This window comes from Lampetra planeri, chromosome 48 (assembly GCF_965212315.1).
Source record: "Lampetra planeri chromosome 48, kcLamPlan1.2.h2, whole genome shotgun sequence".
Lineage (NCBI taxonomy): Eukaryota > Metazoa > Chordata > Hyperoartia > Petromyzontiformes > Petromyzontidae > Lampetra > Lampetra planeri.
The window spans coordinates 2,611,726-2,634,326 of record NC_136154.1 but is presented as its reverse complement, the minus strand read 5'-3'; the positions used below and the strand labels follow the sequence as shown (position 1 = coordinate 2,634,326).

Below are 22,601 nucleotides of genomic sequence, written 5' to 3'. Positions count from 1 at the left end.
ACTCACCATCACTGACCACTACTCACCACCACTGACAATTACTCACCACCACTCACCACCACCGACCACGACTCACTGCCACTAACCACCACTCATCGCCAGTCACCATCATTCACCGCCATTCACTCACCACCACTCACCAACACTGACCACTACTCACCACCACTGACGGCCACTCACCGCCACTCACCACCACTGACCACTCACAACCACTGACCACCACTGACCACCACTCACCACCACTCACGGCCACTCACCACCACTGACCACCACTCACCGCCACTGACCACCACTGATCGCCACTCAACGCCACTCACCACCACTCAACACCATTCAATCACCACCACTCACCACTACTCACCACCACTCAACGCCACTCACCACCACTCACCGTCACTCACCGCCACTCACCAGCACTCGCAACCACTGACCACTCACCACCACTCAACGCCACTCACCACCACAACTCACCACCACTCACCACTACTCACCACCGCTTTCCACCACTCACCACTACTGATCACAACTCACCGCCACTCACCACCACTCAACGCCACTCACAATCACCACGGAGAGAGAGACTGGCAAACTGCGGACAGCAGCACAGGCATCGTGAGGGTGGCGACCGAACCCACGGCCCCCTGTGGGCCAGGCGAGGCGTCCTCCTGCTGGGAGCGAGCGACACCGGGAGCAGAGCTGGCCCGACATGACGTCATCGCGCCCCTCGTCGCGACGCGATGTCCGACGTGACGTCACAGCGCGCCACTTTCGAGGTCGGTAAATCCGCGTCTTCGCGTTGCAACGTGCAGCTCGCCCCCCCTCCCGCGTGACGTCATCGCGTTGCCGCGCGTAGTGACGTCACGACGCAAAAACTCTTCACCGCCTCCTGATAGGAGGCGGCAAAGCGAACCCCGCCCCAGCCGCGAGGAGGGAGTGAAACGGCCAATCCGCGCGCCGGGATTCATCACGTGATGTAGCGCCGGCCGCGACCGTTATAGCGCGGCAACGATGGTGATGACTGTACTACAGTAACTACAGCAACAATTACTGTCATATATAATACTATTCTTAGTATAATAACTATAATATATAATACTATAATATATACTATAATTACTAAAATATATCATACTATCATAACTATAATATATTATTATAACTAATATCTATAACTAAAGTAATACATGAAAACCACTATAATAACGATTGTACTACTGTAACGATACTATCTACAACTATAATTACAAGAACTATAACTATACTACAGTAACTACAGCAACAATAACTATCGTTACTATAACTAAAATAACTACAGCAACAACTACTATAGTTACTACAATAAATATAACTACATTAACAATAACTACTACTACAACAACTACTATAATTAGTACAATAAATAGAACTACATTAACAATAACTACAATAACGACTGTACTACAATAACTACAGCAGCAACTATAACAAATATACGATAATTATAACCACAACTACAATAACAACAGGTATAACAAGTACAATAACCACACTAACTTTAACAATAACTACATCTACGACAAGTACTGTAGTAACTTTAACTATAACTCTAACTGCAATAATTTCAGTAACAACTACAATCCCGGTAAGCTGCGATGTGCATTGGAGTTATACTGCAGCAGGAGGAAGGAATCCGATGAGCCGTAAAACTCTTTGTCACGGATGTCCAGTACGTTCCAACAACACTCACGAACACGATAGGAGTATCAAAGTATAGAAAAGGTAAACAAATCACTTAAAATATATATACAAATACAACTGCATTATTTTTATCTTACCAGGTGAAAGCCCACTGAGGCATTCACTTATTTTTGTTATAAGCGACCTAGTCACAAACGATGGCTCAACAAAGTGGTGTATTGTCATGTGGATATTTATAGCAGGAAAATAATCAAAAGGTATCTCGATGCGTGTTTCTAAATGTGGAGGGGAAAAAACCCGGACGACCTGGATAAAAAAATCCACGCGAACACGGGGAGAGACATGCAAACTCACTGGCACACTCATTCACCCACTCGCCCACCCAATCACTCGCCCACCCAACCACTCACCCAACCACTCACCCACCTACTCACCCACCCACTCACCCACCCAACCACTCACCCACCCACTCGCTCACCCATCCACTCAGCCAGGGTGGTAGTGAGGTTAAACGTGTAAAAAAGCGCCACCATTGAATGGATACAATAATTAACACATTAAAATCTGGTGACACGTACGATGACATTGAAAATGTAATCAAAACAACAACTAAACTTATGTAAATTGCAAGTGCCTGATTAATTGCACCTCCGATTAGCACGGTTGGCTGCGTACAGTGCGAAAGAAGTTCAACATTCATACGTACATGTTGAACTTCTTTTGCACCGTATGTAGTCAACCGTGCTCTGTATATGTTTAACTTGTTTCACACCGTACGTAGCCAACCAAAGGATGAACTTCACCCTAACTAAAACCCAGAGGTCACAGTTTGAGGTTGCTTGCTCACGCTGCAATGTGTGCGCTGTCCGGCAGTGTGCCCTCTATATCTGGCGGGAGTCGAGTGGCGCGATTTGAGAGTCCGTGAAGGGACAGACAGACGCTCCCGCAGCGTGCGGACTGAGAGCGAGTCAGCGAGACACCCTCGTGTGCACAGGTACGAGACATTGAGTGGCTGGCAGTGTGTATGTGTGTGTGCGTTATGTATCATCTGGTACAGATACAATGGGAGGCTGATCGATGCCCGGGTACGGTCAAGGGATGGCTCCCTATTGGTCAACCACATTATGAATGCCGACGACCTGGTAATTGCGGCTCAGGAGGAGTTGGAGGCACTGCTGCTGAAACTGGAGTGTGCCACTAAGAGGTGGGTCCTTACCATCAGCCTACCAAAACTAAGCACCTGTCTGGGTATTTTGTACCATCGGACACTCCACCCCCACAACTCCAATCGGTGATGGGGCAGTTGTGGAGAGAGTGGAGAGTTTCCCATACCTGGGCAGTGTGCTCATGACCGGCTCCAGTTTAACAGCAGAGGTCTCATTCCGAATCAGTCGAGCGGCAATATCTTTTCATCGGTTGCGTAACGCTGTGTGGAAGCTACCTGGTCTGTCGCTCCTCACAAAGCTTCAGGTCTTCTCAGCCACAGTCATTCCCTCCCTTCTCTACGCTTGCGAAACGTGGACCCCCCGAATGGAGCATCTTCGCCAGTTAGAAATATTTAGGCTAGCCTGCCTACGATCCATCCTGGGTTTAACCAGGCTGGATTGTGTGAGGAGCTCACAAATCCTTGAAAGATCTGGGCAAAGTCCCATCGGTGAGCTCCTCCGGCAGGCAAGGCTGCGTTGGCTGGGCCATGTTGCCCGCATGCCCAATCACAGCATGCCCAAACAGCTTTTGTTTGACCCGATAGAGGAAGCTAAATGGGCGCAGCACGGGCTAGGATGTGGAGCTGAGTGGACTTGCCGATGACTGATATCAGCGGTGTCAAGGTCGGCCTCTGTGGAGGAGGCTCGTGAAGGATGCTACCGGGCAGTTGGAGGCAGTCTCCCTCCAGCAACAACGGAGGGCAGAGCAATGCTCAACAACGAGCAGAGCGCCGGGAGGTTAAAACACAGCAAGTTGGCACAGTAGGGGGCACAGGTGGTGCATCGGCCAGTGATCTTAGTCGACCCATGGCACCTGGGTCTGCCCCGTGACCTCCTGCCAGTGGGCATTTGCCACTTCGCCTGGCCTTAATATGCACATAGCCTGGCACAAGCGCCATCATCACGTCACCGCCACTGAGTGGTGAATGGCGGTTGTTGTGTTGATGCGTCTTCATATGTCTGTCTCTATTTGTGTCTGTGTTGATGTGTCTCTGTGTGTCTGTGTCTATGGTGATACATCTTTGTGTTCATGATGTGGATAGCGGTGGCTCAGTAGTTATCGCGCTGTGCTACAAATCCAGTGACTCGAGTTAGATTCCCGCACACGGCCAAAACCAGTGATGATAATTTTAACCGGCCCTGGGCCTCCCTTAGGTCAACTCAGCCTCAAATAAGTGCCTTGTGCAATGCATTAACATGGCCAGGAGGGAGACAACGGCGGCCAGGCGTGGTGTTGGCCACCCACCCCCTCATGTGCTGTGCCGGCCTTCATAGGTGCTGCTACTCGCTAACAGCACTTGCCTCAACAGTCTGTTAAGGCTATATGGGGGGATATATTTTTCTTTGTGTGTATCGGTGGCATGCAGGCCTCCGCGTGGGGCCATGTGGGGCTCCATGCTCGTCTTGTTCCTCGATGCCGCCCTCCACTGGACGCAGGTGACCGATGTCTCGTGGCTTTTCTGCTGCCAGCAGCAGCAGCGCAGGAACACGGCTGGCACAGGGGAGGTGAGAGAGCTTCAGAGGTGGTGCGTCATTGCTGAGTCTGTGGGGTAGAGTGTGTACACTATGGATTTACGTCTAGGGATGTGGGTTAGTGTTGTTGAGGCTGTGGGTCACTGTTGTGGTTATGGGTCAGTGTTGTTGAGGCTGTGTCAGTGTTGAGGTTGTGGGTTGTTGTTGAGGCTGTGGGTCAGTGTTGAGGTTGTTGATCCGTTTTGTGGCTATGGGTCGATGTTGAGGCTATGAGTCAGTGTTGAGGTTGTGGTTCAGGGTTGAGGCTGTGGTTCAGTGTTGAAGCAATCGGTCAGTCTAGAGGTTGTGACCCAGTGTTGGGTTTGTGGGTTAGTGTTGAGGCTATGAGTCAGTGTTGAGGCCATGGGTCAGTATTGAGGTTGTGCGTTAATGTTGAGTTTGTGGGTCAGTGTTGAGGCTATGGGTCAAGGTCGAGGCTGTGCTTCAGTGTTGAGGTTGTGGGTCAGTTTTGAGACTGTAGGCCAAAGCCGACTGGCACTTCTAAATTAAAAGCCCTTGAAAAGAAGTGGTGATCCAAAATCACCACAACACCGAAAATGTAATCGCTGGTTCATCGACCTCCCTACGGCCAAGGAGTTTTGGGTGAAGAATTTACTCCAAAACTAGAGATTTGCTCCAGCAGTGTTACCACAGCCTGGCAGCCCACGAGTAATGGAGAACCTCCAGATGCCTGGGGTGGATTGGGGTGCTTCGACAGATTGGACTTCAGAGACACGCGCACTCTCTCCACTCACTCTGACGTCTTCCAGCAACGATGACATTTTCTGGTGGTAAAGATCGTGGTGGTAAAAATGGTGGTGTTAAAAATCGTGGTGGTAAAAATGGTGGTGTTAAAAATCGTGGTGGTAAAATCATGGTGGTAAAAATCGTGGTGGTAAAATCGTGGTGGTAAAAATCAAGGTGCTAAAATCGTGGTGGTAAAAATTGTGGTGGTAAAACCGTGGTGGTAAAATTCGTGTTGGTCAAAGTCATTGGGGTTGAAATCGTGGTGGTAAAACCGGTGCTGGTAAAATGGTGGTGGTAAACATTGTGGTGATAAACATCGTGGTGGTAAAATCGTGGTAATAATGGTGGTTAATAGTCGTGGTGGTAAAATGGTGGTGGTAAAATAGTAAAACATCACAGTATGGTGGTGAAATTAAATCTGCTGACAGAATTCCACCAGACCTCAATAGTTCTAGATTTGAAGCTTTCGTGAATGCAAGGATTCATACTCTTAGTTTTTTCGGTAAAGTCACGTCGGTAAAAAAATGAACTTAAAATTAATAAAAATAATTTTAATTTAATTTTTTTACCTACGTGACTTTCCCCAAAAACTAAGAGTAAGACCTCAATAGATCCAGCAGTGTAGTGTATAGTAGTGTTGTATATAGTAATCTAATGTATAGTATTGCAGTGTATAGTAGTGTATAGTGTAGTGTATATTAGTGTAGTGTATCGTGTATTGTAAAGTTATGTGAGGCTATAACAGTTCGATACCTCGGTGTCGAAGGAGGTAAGGCTCACTAAGCTATGTAGCTCTTTTTCAGAAGTGACCTGGCTATCACAAATGTGGAAATTTATATCAGCAGCCAAAAACGTGTGACATTGATTCTAAATGTGCAAAAAACTGGAGGATACTGGAGAAAAAATACACATGACCACAGGGAAAAAGACACCGCAAACTCCAAATATACAGCAGGCGTCAGAGTTGGGATCGAACCCACGACCTCCTGTATACCAGGCGAGATAGTTAACACCTCGCCCCCACATAAACTCACAAGAAGCCTACGTTTCATAACAGGAATTGAATAAATATCCCAATCCCCTAAAGAACTCATCTCTTAAAGAGAAGTTCCTTGCCTTTAACATCTGGCAATTCACCAGCGCTGATTCAAGCATGCTGATGAGACACTGTATACCAATTCGGACTCGCACAGAGATCCATAGTTTGTTGTCCTTCCCCCACACCTCTGATTACTACAGTTGGCTTTGTATGGACACTCGCGATTATTAAAAAAACACCCCCTGATGAAGTGTGGAAAAGCCTTGTTGTGAAAAACAGTTCCTCTTTTTTATCCCCCCCCCCCCCCCCCCGGTAAACGGCCGTCAGCTTTCCAGCGACCAGCCGTAGCTGCCCACACGCTCGTGAGCCCAGCTTAGTTGCGATGCCCTTCCCTCCACCTCCCCTGCCACAACCCCTCCCCATTGCGGTGAGAAAAGGGCGCAGAGCAAGAGATGGGCATGGAGCAAGAGATGGGCATGGAGCAAGAGATGGGCATGGAGCAAGAGATGGGCATGGAGCAAGAGATGGGCATGGAGCAGCAAGGAGGTGAAGCCGGTGGAGGAGAGGTCGGAGCTGCAGCTGGCGAGGGCCTTGGCCATGGTGGCAGTCGCGGTGACTGTGTGCTGGAGCAGCTGCTAACGTCGAGGGCGCTGATTCTGCTGCTGCTGCTGCTGCCACTGCTGCTGCTGGTGACCGCTGTGATCCGCGTCATGGTGACGGTGAGTGCGGTAGTATTAGAATTAAAATCATTATTTATACTGCAGGAGGAATCGGATGAGCTATAAAGCTCTTTTTCACATGTCCAGTAGGGGCACGGGGTAAGAACGTTACAACAACAAACACAACACACAAACGGAGTGCAAAGTACTAGAAGGTTAAACAATTCACCCAAACACATACAAATACAACTAGATCATCCCCATCCTACCAGGCAAAGCCCACTGAGGAATTAACTTATTTTTCCGAAGCAACCTGGCCACAAATGATAGCCTAACAAAGTGGCCCATCATTTGGACATTAATAGCACCAAAATAATCTAAATAATCTCAATGCACGTTTCTAAATGTGGAGGGAGAAAAAAATCCATGGCGCTGCGCAACGACGTGGCACAGCAACGCCCCACACGAACTAAGGAGGCAATGTTGCAACACTCAACAAACACAAACTTAAATAATGCCTGATTCACAAATATATACTTTCTTCTACTATTGTTTATTTTGCCAGGTAAGGTCCACTGAGCTGTGTAGCTCCTTTTCAGAAGCGACCTGGCCATCACAAATGACAGCTCAACGAAGTGGCTTATCATCATGTGGAAATTTATAGCAGCTAACTACTCACGTGATGTTGTTTCTAATTTTTGAAGGAAAAACTGGGGGACCCGGAGAAAAATCAACGCGACTATGGGGAGAGAGACTCCAAATATACAGCAAGATATACCACAGCCATCCACCCGATTCACAAATAAATAGTTCCCCAATTCACTAATAAATAGTTCCCCAATTCACCAATAAATAATTGCCCAATTCACAAATAAATAATGCCCCGATTCACAAGTAAATAATTCCCAGATTCACAAATAAATAATTCCCCAATACGCTCCACTCACTCCTGACGCAGTTATCTGGGCTCGGCCATCTCAATGTAAAATGTATGGTTGTGGCTCGATATCAACACCAGCCATATCAAGGAGGAGGAGGCTGTGGGTTAGTGTCGATGACGTGGCCATATATCTCCAGGCTGTGGCTTAGTGATGAGGCTCTCAGCGAGGTTGTACTGACATGGAGACTAATAGACTAATATAGAGACCCATAGGATCAATTTAACTATTTTTATTTTCCTAGGTAAGGTCCACTGAGCTATGTAGCTCTTTTTAGAGGCAACCTGGCCACAAATGATAGCTCAACCAAGTGGATATTCATTGTGCGGAAATTAATAGCAGCCAATTCAATTCATCGCGTGGTATTGATTCTAAATGTGGAGGGGAAAAACTGGAGAACCCGGGGAGAACACACTCTAAATATACAGCAGAAGTCAGTGTCAGGATCGAACCCACGACCTCCTGTATACCAAGCGAGGGAGATAACGTCTCCTAGCCACCGCAGCACACAATACAGCACACAATACAATTAGGCAGCACAGTGCACCACACTATGCAAGTCCTCGCTTAACGCGTGGCGGTGTTCACGCTAGAACGCATTTTCTCTGCAATGCGGTTCTTCCATTCGCGAACACTGCTCGCACAACGCGGAATGTGCACCGTTATAACCTGGAATGTGCATCGTTATAATGTGGAAAATGCATTGTTATACCCCAGGGCACACCCGGTTATAACCCGGGGCGTACCTGTTATAACACGCAACGCGCACCATTATAACCATGTGTCGTTTATAACGCCACATCACAGGGGAGCGACCATCATTGCCGTCAATGACCAACGAGTATATAGAATGCGCGCATTATAACGCGGAACGTGTACCGTTACAACGCGCGGCGTTACAACGCCCACCTAAGATTAACACGGTTGGCTATGTACTGAGTCAGGGCAATCTCCCCCCCCCCTTTGCAGAGCATGAGGTCCGTGAACAGGAGGAGCGCCGCGCAGATGGATTTGCCGGCGAGTTGCAGTGGTGAGTGGCCTACCGTCTACCTTCTCTGCACGCCCAGAATTAGAATCTGTGTTTGAGACTGTGTTGCGAGTATTTGTCTGCTGCTATGAATGTCCACCGGATGATAGGCCACTTCCTTGAGCTATCGTTACGTGCGATGGTCAGGTGGGCTTCTGAAAAAGAGCTACGTAGCTCAATGGGGCCTTATCTGCTAAAGTACCAAATTGTTTAGTTTATAGAGCTATAAAGATATTTTTTCACAGATGTGCGATTGCGTCCGGCGAGTTATTAAGATCGGGATCGAACACACAACCTCCTGCATACCGGTCGAGGTAGTTAACATCTCACCACCGTCATCAAGTCTGCCTTAACTACACATCGCGCTTGTGGTAAAACATGCACGCTGGTGTAGGCCAATCAGTTTCGAAGACAATGCATACATCATTATCATCGAAGCATGTTTGTATTGCATGTTTTACCATAAGCATGATGTGTGGGTTAATGGAGACGTTATGATTCCTTGCGATAATAGGCAGTGTCTATTTGGGGTTTAATATATCTTAACGCCTCCTCCTGTATTATTGCCAGAAAGGATAAAGGTGAATTCATTTTTTATTCTCATTTTGATACTGGCAAAAATGGCCCAATAGATGTATGAATCCAGCTACTGCCCTGGTTATGTCACTTTGCATGGAGCTCTTGGTCTTTGGTAGCAGTCATTAACATCAGTTCTGGAGCGCCTTGTGCTGCAGCTACACTGGACTGACACCTTTATTATAACAATGACGACGCTGTGATGATGGTGGTGACGGAAGTGGTGATGGAGGAGAGATGGAGCTGATGCGGTACAGGAGGATGTGGAGCTGGGTGGACTTGCCGATGACCGGTATCAGCGGTATTGGAGCAGGAGGCTCGTGAAGGACGCTACTGGACAGTTCTAGGCTAGGTGTACTTTGAGGCGACTGGGCAGTTGGAGGCAGTCGCACTCCAACAACAACGGAGGGCAGAGGAGCAATGCTCACAACAACGAGCCGAGCACCAGGCTGATAAAACGCAACGAGTTGGCACAGAAGGGGGTACAGGTGGTGCATCTTACAGTCATCTCAGTCAGCCAACCCATGGCATCTGCTGGGTATGTCCCATGATCTATTGCCAGCAGCGAGCCTTCGACACTTCACGTGATGGCCTCCGAGTGCACCTAGCCTGGCACAGGCGCCATGGTAACGTTACCGCTACTTAGTGGCGAATGGCGGTTGTTGTTGTCGGTCGTGGTGTTGGAGTGTTAGTGTAGCAGTTAGCATGCTGCGCTATCAACCTGGTGACCCGAGTTCAATTCCCGCTCACGGCCAACACCAGTTACGAATATCTTAACCGGTCCTGGGCTTCCCCTAGATCGACTCAGCCTCAAATGAGTACCTGGTGCAGTGTGTAAACATCACCACTGAGAAGACAAAGGCGGCCGGGCGTGGTGCTGGCTACCCACCCCCTCGTGTGCCATGCCGGCCTTCATAGGTGCTCGCTAACAGCACTTGCCCCAACAGTATGTTAAGGCTATACGGGGGATCTTTGTATTTTTCTTTGTTGGTGGTGGTGTTGTTGCTGTTGTTCTTGTTGGTGGTGGCGAAGGAGGAGGAGTCGCGCTAACGGTGCTGGCGCTCGCTCTCAATGGCCCAGATGAGCGTGAGGAGGGAGCCACCGGAGCCATGGTCTTGCTATGCCCTCACACCCAGCCGGGGAGCCGTGGCGCGGCGCTGCAGCAGAGCGTCATGCAGAGCAGCGGCAGCAGCAGCAGCAGCAGCAGGGGCTACAGCAGGGGCTACAGTAGGGACTGCAACAGGGGTTGCCCACAGCAGCGCCCGCCCAGCTGCGGGGACCAGTCGGGCGAGCAGCAGCCGGAGCAGCGACTCGTTAGTGACACCAGCGCTAGGGTGCAGCAGCAGCAGCAGCAGCGCCTCACTCACAATGATAGGAGGGTGCGGCAGAGTCTCATTGACAATAGCGCACGGGGGCAGCAGTACCGGCATTCAGCTGACACTGACGCACGGGGACAGCAGTGCCGGTACTCAGCTGACACTGACGCACGGGGGCAGCAGTGCCGGTACTCAGTTGACACTGACGCACGGGGGCAGCAGTGCCAGTACTCAGCTGACACTGACGCACGGGAGCAGCAGTACCGGCACTCAGCTGACACTGACGCACGGGAGCAGCAGTACCAGTACTCAGTTGACACTGACGCAGAGGAGCAGCAGTACCGGTACTCAGTTGACACTGATGCAGAGGAGCAGCAGTACCAGTACTCAGTTGACACTGACGCAGAAGAGCAGCAGTACCAATACTCAGTTGACACTGACGCAGAGGAGCAGCAGTGCCAGTACTCAGCTGACACTGACGCAGAGGAGCAGCACGGCTATTCAAATGAGAACACAGAGGCTGGGCAGTATGTCTCTGACGCTGATACACAGGAGCAGCACGAGCACTCAATCGAAAACAAAGAGGAACGGCAGTATTTCTTTGACCCCAACGCACAGAATCAGTGGTACTCAATGGACAGTGGCGCACAGGAGCAGCAGTACTCAATTGCGAACACTGAGGCTCGCCAGTATGCCTCTGACACTGACGCGCAGCAGCAGCAGCGGTACTCGATCGTGAACACAGAGGCTGGGCCATATTACCTGGACAGTGGAGCGCAGGAACAAGCTCAGCAGTATTTGTTTGACGCTGATACACAGCAGCAGGGGTATTCCATCGACGCTCTGGCCCGTGTGCTGTTTCCGGCTGGCGGCGGGCAGCAGTGGCAGCAGCGGCGTGAGGGGCGAGCGTGGCGCTGCGTGCATGAGGTGTACGTGCATCAGGACGGCGCCAGGACCGGAGCCACGCAAACCATGCTGGCGCGGGTGGAGCGGTCCACATGTAGGCATGACCGTGGCGACGGTGGTGGTCGTGATGGTGGTGGTCGTGGCGGTTGTGGTGGTGGTGGTGGCCATGGTGGTGGTCGTGGCGTTCGTGGCGGTGCTGCCTGTGGTGGTGGTGGTGGTCATGGCAGTGGTGGTCGTGGTCGAGGTGGTGGCAGTGAAGTAGTTTACCTTGTGGCCAAAGTCACCGTACTGGGCCAGACTCCCGTGCACCGCTCCCTCAGTTCGCCCTGCCTGTGAGTCGTCCTCCACCTCCTCTTGGTGTTTTTTTAAGGTCGAGTCCACCTAGGGGAGGAGCAGGGCTCCGGTTTGGGTAGATCACTTGCCCCCACTGTGACACGAGCCCAGGCCAGGAATCGAACCGGATTTATTTCCACGTTCGTAGTAGTCCCAACTCCACTCAGAAGAATAATTATTTTGCTTGCCGTACGCCGCATGCTAAACTGCGATTGTTCGATGGTTAAGATTTTTATTACATCCGTATTGGTTTTGAGCAGGACACTTTTTTTTCCAAGGCAGGGGGTGTGTATGTTGTGAATCTTTAATTGTTAATCTGGTGTATTCATCAGCCTTTTTTTTACTTACTCAAAAGCAGCAGGAGCAGCGACAATTAAACAAGCGAATTGGAATTCCCGTTGACGGCTGCGTGTTTATGTGGTGGGCAGCCCTGCTGTTCGATGCTGATGAGAATATTAACAAAGCGACTCTAACCGCCGTAATGTGGAATCTGTTCATCGGGTAGGGGTTGTTCCCTTACCCGCAATGACCACAGTCTGTAGAGAAAGCGAGAGAGTGGCTGTGCAGTACGTGTAGCAAATGTATTTTTCTTACACCATCGATGACATCTTACACTGGACGATGGCGGGTTATTATCAACACAGGTATTATCAACAACACAGGTATTATTATCAACAACACATGTATCCCGCGGTTTTTATGAAAGGTGATGCGTTTTTTAAACAACAACATAAAAACGTGTGGGTAAAAACGAAATTGCGTCAATGTGAATGTCTATTTCCCATTACTTTATATTTATTATCATAAAAAATAGGGATGTGTGTTGTTTTGGACAGTCATCCACATCTTCTGCCTAACCCGAAAAAAATAATACACCTAATGTGACTTTTTTTGCCATACAAAAATAACATTAAAACGGATGAATGAATAAGTTTAGAACAAACATTATTAACCTGTTCAGGGAACTCGCCACGTTGGAATCACCGGAGAAGCATGTCGTTCCTGCTGTTGGCACTGCAGGGGGGATAACTGTTACCCTGTCTGCCGATTGATGGGGTTGCCTTCCCTGTTGGCTTTGCCAATCTCACACCAGGGGTGAAGTTTCGGAAAGAATAAACACGTGGATATTTCAATTTCGTGAATCGAAAATTGAGTCATAAAAACCCGAACTTTCGTTAATAACTAAAAATTCATTGATGGATACCTTTCATATTGAGCACATGTTTTACGACCACGGCTCGTTGAGAATGCTAAAAGAAGTTGGCCTTCGGGGGGTCTGGTTCGCTGTGCCACAGCTGATGAATAACTTGGCACCACCACTGCCTTGCCCTTCCCAGGCCGTCTCCACTGTATAGTCGCGTAACTTAACAGTTTGAAAAGTGTTATTAAAATTAGCCCAAAGTTTCTTCGAATGCAGTTCTGGAGTCTTGCAGAATAATTCCTTTTGTTGTATTTTCACCTTTTCGTTATTTTATTCATAATTTATGTTTGTGCGAGTGTGTTTGTTTCAACAATGCTGCCTTGCTTGTAACCTCACGAAATAATCATTCATTCGGCATCAAAAATACGATAAATGTATGTATGATCAGTTCAGTTTATTTATTAGGTATAGCCCTGTGAGCCATTCGGCTCTTGAATCGGGTGCAACCGTGTGATGCCGCCGCCACGAAGCCGTTCGGCAGGCGCCCAAACCCCCGACTTCGCCACCACCAAGCAACGGAGCCAACCCCGCGTCCCCCTCACCTCACCTCACACGAACACACCCGCACGCATTCCCCCCCCCCCCATAGAGCTCCGAGGGGAGGTCACCTGGCCGACCGGTTTTTATCCGAGAAACCCTTATCGGGGTTAACTCTCACGGTTTCCGGCGATCAGGGAATTGGACGACCTCCCCCGTGCTACGTTGCGCCGCGGCGCTGCGACCAGCCGTAATATGGTGTGGTCGCGGCATGGGGCATTCGGCCACCGCGGTTGAGGTGCATTTTCCCCCCACACACACCCCCACGGGTCGACGGGGCAAGCAGGGGAGGGACGGGACAGCACGAATAGCGGGACCGCAGGAGCTGTTGCGCATAGTCATGGAGGGTTGGGATAATTACGCTTGAGCGCGCAGGCACCATTGTTAGGGGAGTTAAAGGATAAGGCTATTAGTATAAATAATTGGGAGAGGGGAGGCGCGCGAGGAGCCATGCACAGCTTCCCACGACGGGCCTTTGTGATGGACACCGCCGCATGAACCTCGATGATGGGGGTCTGCGTGAGAAAAGGATTGATTGGAATTTGCGCCGTGCAGGTCGCTCATTGATTAGCGGAACAAAGGCACCGCGGAGCTGCCTGGCCCGGGCGAGGGGGGCGCGTGCCATTGTTTGGAGTTCACGCCGCGCGGACAAAGGATTAATTAGCATAGCGAAGGCGCACGGTGCGTGGGAAGGGGGTAGGGGTCCGGGAATCAGGATAAATGGGAAGCGCAAAGGGGAAATCGGACGGTTCTCTCCAGGCCAGCGGACCCGCAGCAGCTCCAGCCAGCGACCCGGACGTCCGTGCGACGCGTCGAGGTGCGCTGTTAGCACCGGGAGCAGCGAACCACCGCGGGCACCAAACAGTGAGTGGGGAGGTGAAGTAGGGTAGCGTAAGCCGATAAATAGGGAATAGGTACAGGTTTGGGTGGAATAGGCCAGCCTCGTCGACTCACTGATTCAACATCAATTCGCAGGTAGCATATAATAAATCATTAATAGCGAAGCGTGGTCTCGCGTGATCTTGTTGAGCAGTGTGTCGCGTGGGGAGCTGCGTGTGTGTGCGTGCGACCACCCCGTGTGCGATACAGGTGCGCGATCATAACGCGAGTTGAGTTGGAGTGCGCGGAGCGGCGTGTGTGTGTGTGGGCGTGCGTACGTTCGCTCCGTGTGGGTTGCAGGCGCGCGATTAGGACAGGGAGGTATCGTAGTAGGGAGGGGCAGAATACTACTCGGTAATTAGCCATGCCGGCTACGCGGACCCGCGGGGGAGGGGAATCCTCGGGCGATGGTTCCCACGCCACGGGTGAGGAACCTAGCAGCGGGGGGGCGATTGATGATGCTAGCCCGGCCGTTAGCATTATCGAGGGAGGGATCTCGGGGGCTAGCGACCCTCACAACCGCAACAAACAAAAGCATGAACAAGAAACATCTTAAATTGACTACGCGCAACAGAAAAATCTAGGAAAAAACAGCAAAATCTTCCAGAAAAAGCACCGTATATCAATGCTGTGTGCAAAAATCCCAGTGGGATGCAAGTCAAACAACAACCATAAGACAATGTAGATTAAAGTTGTCAGTCTAACTCTGTATTACAACAAACAAACAAATATGGCTAAACCAAAACGTTATTCGAAATCACCAAAATGAAGCTATAAAACAATGTAACTGTGAACAGTAGGAACTGTGATTCAAATTTAACAATATACGATATACAGTGAGGGAAAAAAGTATTTGATCCCCTGTTGATTTTGTACGTTTGCCCACTGACAAAGAAATGATCAGTCTATAATTTTAATGGTAGGTTTATTTGAACAGTGAGAGACAGAATGACAACAACAAAAATCCAGAAAAACGCATGTCAAAAATGTTATAAATTGATTTGCATTTTAATGAGGGAAATAAGTATTTGACCCCCTCTCAATCAGAAAGATTTCTGTCTCCCAGGTGTCTTTTATACAGGTAACGAGCTGAGATTAGGAGCACAATCTTAAAGGGAGTGCTCCAATTCTCATCTTGTTACCTGTGTAATACACCTTCTAGAGACGGCTTCCGGAATCAGTCCTTTTTATTTTCAACTTCCACAGTTACACTTCACACACTCCCCGTTGCTGACAGACAACGGAGAGAGGGTAGACTTCCCGCCAAGTCCCCACCGCGCACGTGGCACCCAGAGCCCCCGTACGCATGTGACTCCTGCTCTTCTCGTTCCTAAGTCTGCTCTCGACTGCTCTCTCCCTCTCTCTCTTAATCCCTTCGTCACGTGGTACCCCCCAGCCAATCCTCCATAGACAGTGTTGACCGTTCCCGATGGTTTTCCACCATGTACTGAGTCATGTTTTGCAGAGGGGTCAAATACTTATTTCCCTCATTAAAATACAAATCAATTTATAACATTTTTGACATGCGTTTTTCTGGATTTTGTTGTTATTCTGTCTCTCACTGTTCAAATAAACCTACCATTAAAATTATAGACTGATTATTTCTTTGTCAGTGGGAAAACGTACATCAGCAGGGGATCAAATACTTTTTTCCCTCACTGTACATAAACATGTATGACGAAACTTTGTAGCCATAGCTGGCAGCATGAGTCACTCCATAACAGCAGGAGTATCAGTAGGAGTATCAACATTTTTCAATGCACCTTTAAAGATCAGCACACTATAATCAAAACTCAAGATCATACTTTGCAGCGGTCATCAGGAGCGATACATTTGATTTCAGGCCACTGAATAGCAGTGGCAGCTAGGGATGTACAACTCTAGAGCAGTTTTGAGTGAAGATCTCACAGGTAGTGATCCAAGTTGCAGTTTATTGGCGATAGCATTCCAGACCCTGGGGTCATCAATAGCAAAGGCCCTTCCTCCAGTATTTGTACGCCAATAAGGAATGTGAATCTGGTAAATGAGCGAAGACCTTAGGTCACATTTGTTCGAAACAGTGAGGAGATCCAGCAGGTAGTCTGCGGATTGTTTTGTAAGTACATCGTGAATAAATAAGATTTGATACACAATAACAATAATAATATTTCAATTCATAACGCGCGCAAATTTGCAGACGTAGTGGCCGCAACTCAGAAGCCGTCGATTATTAAGAGATGTTAAGTTTGACCCAATGTAGAGATCACAGTGGTGGGTCCTATATGGGCAGTTCAATGCAAATCTTAAGGCCGAGGGATAAATTGTTTCAAGCTTCAGTACAGTACTGGGGGCTGATTTATATATGATGTCACAGTAATCAAGTAGAGGCAGTATGGTAGTTTTTATCAATTGCAAACGGAACATAGGGGGGAAGCAGTGCTTGTGTCCATACAGAAACCCATTTTTTTTGTCTTTTTACCAATATAATCAATGTGATCTTGAAAATGCAGTTTTGAATCAAGGATGACCCCAATATACTTATAGATATTGACTTGCTCTATTTGACAATTATTTAAGGAATGTATTTGGGGAAAAATAACGTACTGCTTTAGTCCTGGTGAGAAGCATAGCACCTTGGTTTTGGAGGTATTCAGGACTAGTTTAAGAGCAACTAGCTGATGTTGTAGTTTGTTGAAATCACCCTGGAGCTTAGCAATCACATCCGGAGAGCGGCCAGCAGTAATCAGTATCGTGTCATCTGCAAAAAGATTTACCCTGGAATGATCCTGGTCAGTGCCCAAGTCATTCACATGAAGAGAGAACAAGAGGGGGCCGAGGATGGAACCCCGGACAGGAAAGTGCTAATTTGGTAGTTCAATAATTTTTCTAAAATGTTCATCAACGGGGACAAAATTTAGATAGGTTGGTAGTTATTTGGATCATCTTTAGGCCCCCCTTTGTGAAGTGGACGAACATAGGAATGTTTCCATTCTAGAGGTACTGATGCTTCTTTGATGGACAGGTTGAAAATATGGGCTATAGGTTTGTAGTAGGTTCAAATTAGGTGCACACACACGCAACTTGGAGGCAACACTATTTATTAAACAGTAAATAATATAACACTCTACATGAGGTGGTGACCACCTTCCTCAACTCACTAACACTCTGGAACACGACACAGACTGGACCAGGCAGGCAACGGCCTGCCTGGCCCAGGACGACGACTCGGGACTTGACGACCGAAGATGTCTTCACCTTGGAGTACAGTACAACAGCCGCCTCGCTCTGCGTTCACACCACGCTTATATTTGGTTTGGCGTGGCTGGCTCCGCCCCGGCGTGGCTGGCTCTCTTCAGGCCACGCCTCCCTTCCCAGGACACGCCTCACTTCCCCCACCTCTGGGAGGGTCCGGATCCCTCCACCACGTGACCCCCCAGGCACCCCCTTGGGGCCCCCAGCCTTCGTACGGGCCGACACAGTAGTGACCTTTCTCTGTCACTACATCACCCCCCCCTGTATAAACACACAGCCGTCCCCGGCTGTAACACAACTGTGAAACATCGAAAAGGTGTGCCTCCGAACCAACAACATCAATAAATGACCGGCGACCGATAAGAAATACAATCACGTAATATATACAGAATCGACGAGGGTAAAAGGGAACCGCATAGAAAACGGGGAATTAACAACAATTATACATGAAAACTGGCTAACCCACTTACGCTCCAGCACAGCCCCCCCCCCCCCCCCCCGTTAGAATCACGCATGCAATGACAGTCACCCGTTAGCACCCCCCCGCCTTTCCGACGTGGCAGCACAACTAGTAGCACGCGTCGGCCATATCGGGGGGGGAATTTCCATGTTACCACCCCACCGCCTTTCCGACGCGGCGTCACAACCAGTAGCACGCGTCGGCCATATCGGGGGGGGGAATTTCCATGTTACCACCCCACCGCCTTTCCGACGCGGCGTCACAACCAGTAGCACACGTCGGCCATATCGGTGGGATTTTAACCCAGTCTCTCTCCAAGACTCGCATCGCAGCATATAGCTGTACCGACCGAGCTGAGACGACCCAGTCTCTCTCCAAGACTCGCATCGCAGCATATAGCTGTACCGACCGAGCTGAGACGACCCAGTCTCTCTCCAAGACTCGCATCGCAGCATATAGCTGTACCGACCGAGCTGAGACGAGCCAGTCTCTCTCGAAGACTCGCATCGCAGCATATAACTGTACCGACCGAGCTGAGACGACCCATCGTTCACTCATTGCACAACATGCACCCTAACAACTGAGGGATACAGTCCCAACGTAACAGGACAACTCCACCTGAACCTTACGAATCCCCAGCCCACTGTTTCAACGCACCTCCGAGTGTCTCACTCTCCGGGCCGTCAGGTCAAGCCATCAGACACAGCATGATGGGACCACACTCTCTGAGCCATGTGAGCGCACAGCCCACTTGGCTAGACAAGCCACGGAGTGTCTCGATCTCCGGGCTGTCAGGTCAAGCTGTCAGACAGCATGACGGGACCACACTCTCTGAGCCATGTGAGCGCACAGCCCACTAGGCTAGACAAGCCACGGAGTGTCTCGATCTCCGGGCTGTCAGGTCAAGCCGTTAGACACAGCATGACGGGACCACACTCCCCGAGCCATGTGAGCGCACAGCCCACTAGGCTAGACAAGCCACGGAGTGTCTCGATCTCCGGGCTGTCAGGTCAAGCCATCAGCCATTGCATGACGGGACCACACTCTGAGCCCTGTGAGCGCACAGCCCACTAGGCTAGACAAGCCACGGAGTGTCTCGATCTCCGGGCTGTCAGGTCAAGCCATCAGCCATTGCATGACGGGACCACACTCTGAGCCCTGTGAGCGCACAGCCCACTAGGCTAGACATACCACGGAGTGTTTCAATCTCCGGGCTGTCAGGTCAAGCCGTCAGCCATTGCATGACGGGACCACATTCTCCGAGCCATGTGAGCGCACAGCCCACTAGGCTAGACATGCCACGGAGTGTTTCAATCTCCGGGCTGTCAGGTCAAGCCGTCAGCCATTGCATGACGGGACCACAACGTTCATGTTAGACACGCAACACTCACTGGGCCATCCTGGTCAGGACCTGTGCCCCAAGATAGGTGACAGCCAGCAGCACAATTACAAATCCCTGGCAGCATGTCACCATCGCAATTTAACACCATCACAACACATACAATTTGAATTATGATCCCCCCACAGAACTGATCCAATGCCAAACAGGTACGCACAATTTGTGACGATCCCGAATATTCAATGGTCACAACAATACACCTCACATCCCGTATCCGTACACATCATCTCCGAGACTCGCATTGCAGCATGCAGCTGTACCAACCGAGTGGAGAGAGCAACGCAATTTGACGGCAATTAACGGAAACGCACCCCCGATCCATATAGAACACAAGGAGCATTCCCGCACAAAAGACATCATCTGTGCAACAACGGACAGGAACCAACCAGCGAGTTTGAAACAAACCGAACCTGTCATTTCTAAATCCCCTTCAACATTAACCATGGGACTCAGGGCATTCGAATTTTGAGAGCAAAAAAACTATACACAAACCCCAAGAATCGCCGAATTGATGAATACAGTATATGCAGTATACGAAGTTCGTACAGTAAATCGTTTGGCGCAATGCTCCATCCAGTCCCCACATGGCAACACACACAATCAATACTCCAGACAATCCGTACATAGTAAACAATCACAAGCAAGTACCCAACATTCCATACACTGTTAACAATTCCAAGCAAAGCTCCATACGGTCTGTACCTTGGCAACAATGACGATCAAAGTTTCTTACAGTTACACGTGGCAATCACGAGCGAAACTCCATACAGTATACACAATAACAACGGCGATTTCGCAACAAAACGATGTAACAACACGAGTCATTAACACGGCAATATACAGGATATCAACGGAGCTCGGGACACCAACACGAATTAATCATTAACTACACCCAGAAGATACCGATCTCGACGCCGTAATTAACAGCAACACTTGTTACAAGCAGAAACCCCCATGGTCGCCGCGTCAATTTATCACGCACACAACCGGACGAACACGCTCCGCAACCCAGCGAGTTAAAAAAAAAACACACGCGATCGCAACCCGGCGCACGTAAGATGGGTGAAGATTATTATTTTTTTTCTTGGGGCCGGGTGCTTGTCATGTCACGACTCGCCTGGCAACCTTTAAATAGCGGAGCGCGGCAAGGTGGAGCACGGGGACGCCCCAAAGAATTTGCATGATGAATACGGCCTGCTCTTGCGAACCCATCCACCCTCTCGTGCTCGAGCAGAAGACGGGGGCGCCACCCGAACGTGTGGAACTCCCCCTTCGCAGGCGTTGATGTCGGCGGGAGCGGCATTTCAGCAGCAGGATCGGCGTTCCCGCCGCCGAAATGGCGGGAGCGGCGCTTTGGCGGGAAGCGCGCCCGACCAGCCGCCGAAATGGCGGGAGCGGCGCTTTGGCGGGAAGCGCGCCCGACCAGCCGCCGAAATGGCGGGAACCCCGTGGCCCGCATGGCCGGGCCTCCCCTGCCAGCCCCCGCAGCGACGATGGTGTCCTCTCCCCGCGGCTCCGTCGCTCCATTCCCGATGGCGGCGAAGCAGCAGTGTGGTGACAGTCCCGCCGCTCCGCGTGCAGCGCCATCTCTCTCTCTCTGTCACCGGGGCTGCCAGAAGGATGGTCGTCACACCGTCCCCGTTGTACGAAGGCGTCCAGGTGAGTTTTATATTTGTTTTTCGTGTGCCCATTTTACTTCCCTAGGATAACACCTAGCAATATTTATTTACCCCACTTCTGACACCAGATGTAGTAGGTTCAAATTAGGTGCACACACACGCAACTTGGAGGCAACACTATTTATTAAACGGTAAATAATATAACACTCTACATGAGGTGGTGACCACCTTCCTCAACTCACTAACACTCTGGAACACGACACAGACTGGACCAGGCAGGCAACGGCCTGCCTGGCCCAGGACGACGACTCGGGACTTGACGACCGAAGATGTCTTCACCTTGGAGTACAGTACAACAGCCGCCTCGCTCTGCGTTCACACCACGCTTATATTTGGTTTGGCGTGGCTGGCTCCGCCCCGGCGTGGCTGGCTCTCTTCAGGCCACGCCTCCCTTCCCAGGACACGCCTCACTTCCCCCACCTCTGGGAGGGTCCGGATCCCTCCACCACGTGACCCCCCAGGCACCCCCTTGGGGCCCCCAGCCTTCGTACGGGCCGACACAGTAGTGACCTTTCTCTGTCACTACAGGTTTGTAAATTAGGTGACCAACAGTTAGCAGAACAAAGACGGGAATGATATCCGCTCCGGTAGAGGAGTACCCTATGAGGTAGGAAAGTTGCATCAGAACATTACTTTCGCGGAAAGGCTGGAAAATAAATTCGTTGAATGTTTGGACAGACGTGTAGGAAATTGCATGAGCAGGTGTTACTCTTAATACATTATTATAAAGGTCACCAGCTTCAGAAAAATGAAGGTTAAGAAAGTGTCGACTACTTTTTGGGGCTCTGAAATAGAGTCCCCATTTCGGTTAAGCGCAACGGGAAGATTATCTGTTAGATGCCCTTTCGATACATTTGACTGTTTTTCAGAAGATCCTGGCGTTGCCATGCAATTCCAGGAGAGTGGAGGAAAAGTAAGCATTTTTTGCATGCCAAATTTTTTTTACACATCTATTCCTTAAAATCCTGGATTCTAGCCAGTCTTTGACCAAATTCATTTTCTGAGCGCATGCCCAAGCCTTGTCCCTAGTTTCCATGAGCTTAGTAATCAAAGGATCAAACCATGGTGGGTGGTTGCCTTTAATTTGAAATCTAACCAACGGAGCATGTTTGTTAAGAATTTGGAGAAACGTATACCTGAAGGTCTCCCAAGCTGTAGTCAGGTTGGGGATATCACAGACCTTGTCAATATCCGATTGAAACACATCATTAGTAAATGCCTGGATGCTGAAGTGTCTCATGGAGTGCTTGTCAACCAATTTAGGGGGGGGGGGGGGGCTT

General features: G+C 49.7%; 1 protein-coding gene across 3 annotated transcripts; it reads left to right on the top strand.

Moving 5' to 3' along the window:
• The first annotated feature begins 1,018 nt into the window (after positions 1–1,018).
• LOC144733849 (uncharacterized) lies at positions 1,019–14,677 on the top strand. Of its 3 annotated transcripts, XM_078615855.1 has the most exons (6): positions 1,019–1,758; positions 2,551–2,671; positions 4,250–4,388; positions 6,618–6,899; positions 8,747–8,807; positions 10,413–14,677. In XM_078615855.1, exons 3-6 carry the CDS (start codon positions 4,266–4,268, stop codon positions 11,936–11,938), a joined length of 1,992 nt encoding a protein of 663 aa, XP_078471981.1. In that variant the 5' UTR covers positions 1,019–1,758; positions 2,551–2,671; positions 4,250–4,265; the 3' UTR covers positions 11,939–14,677. The 3 variants fall into 3 exon arrangements, with proteins under 3 accessions (XP_078471981.1, XP_078471980.1, XP_078471979.1); XM_078615854.1 differs by lacking the exons at positions 1,019–1,758; positions 2,551–2,671 and adding an exon at positions 2,678–2,881 and having other exon boundaries at positions 10,461–14,677; XM_078615853.1 differs by lacking the exons at positions 1,019–1,758; positions 2,551–2,671 and adding an exon at positions 2,678–2,881.
• Positions 14,678–22,601: the final 7,924 nt, after the last annotated feature.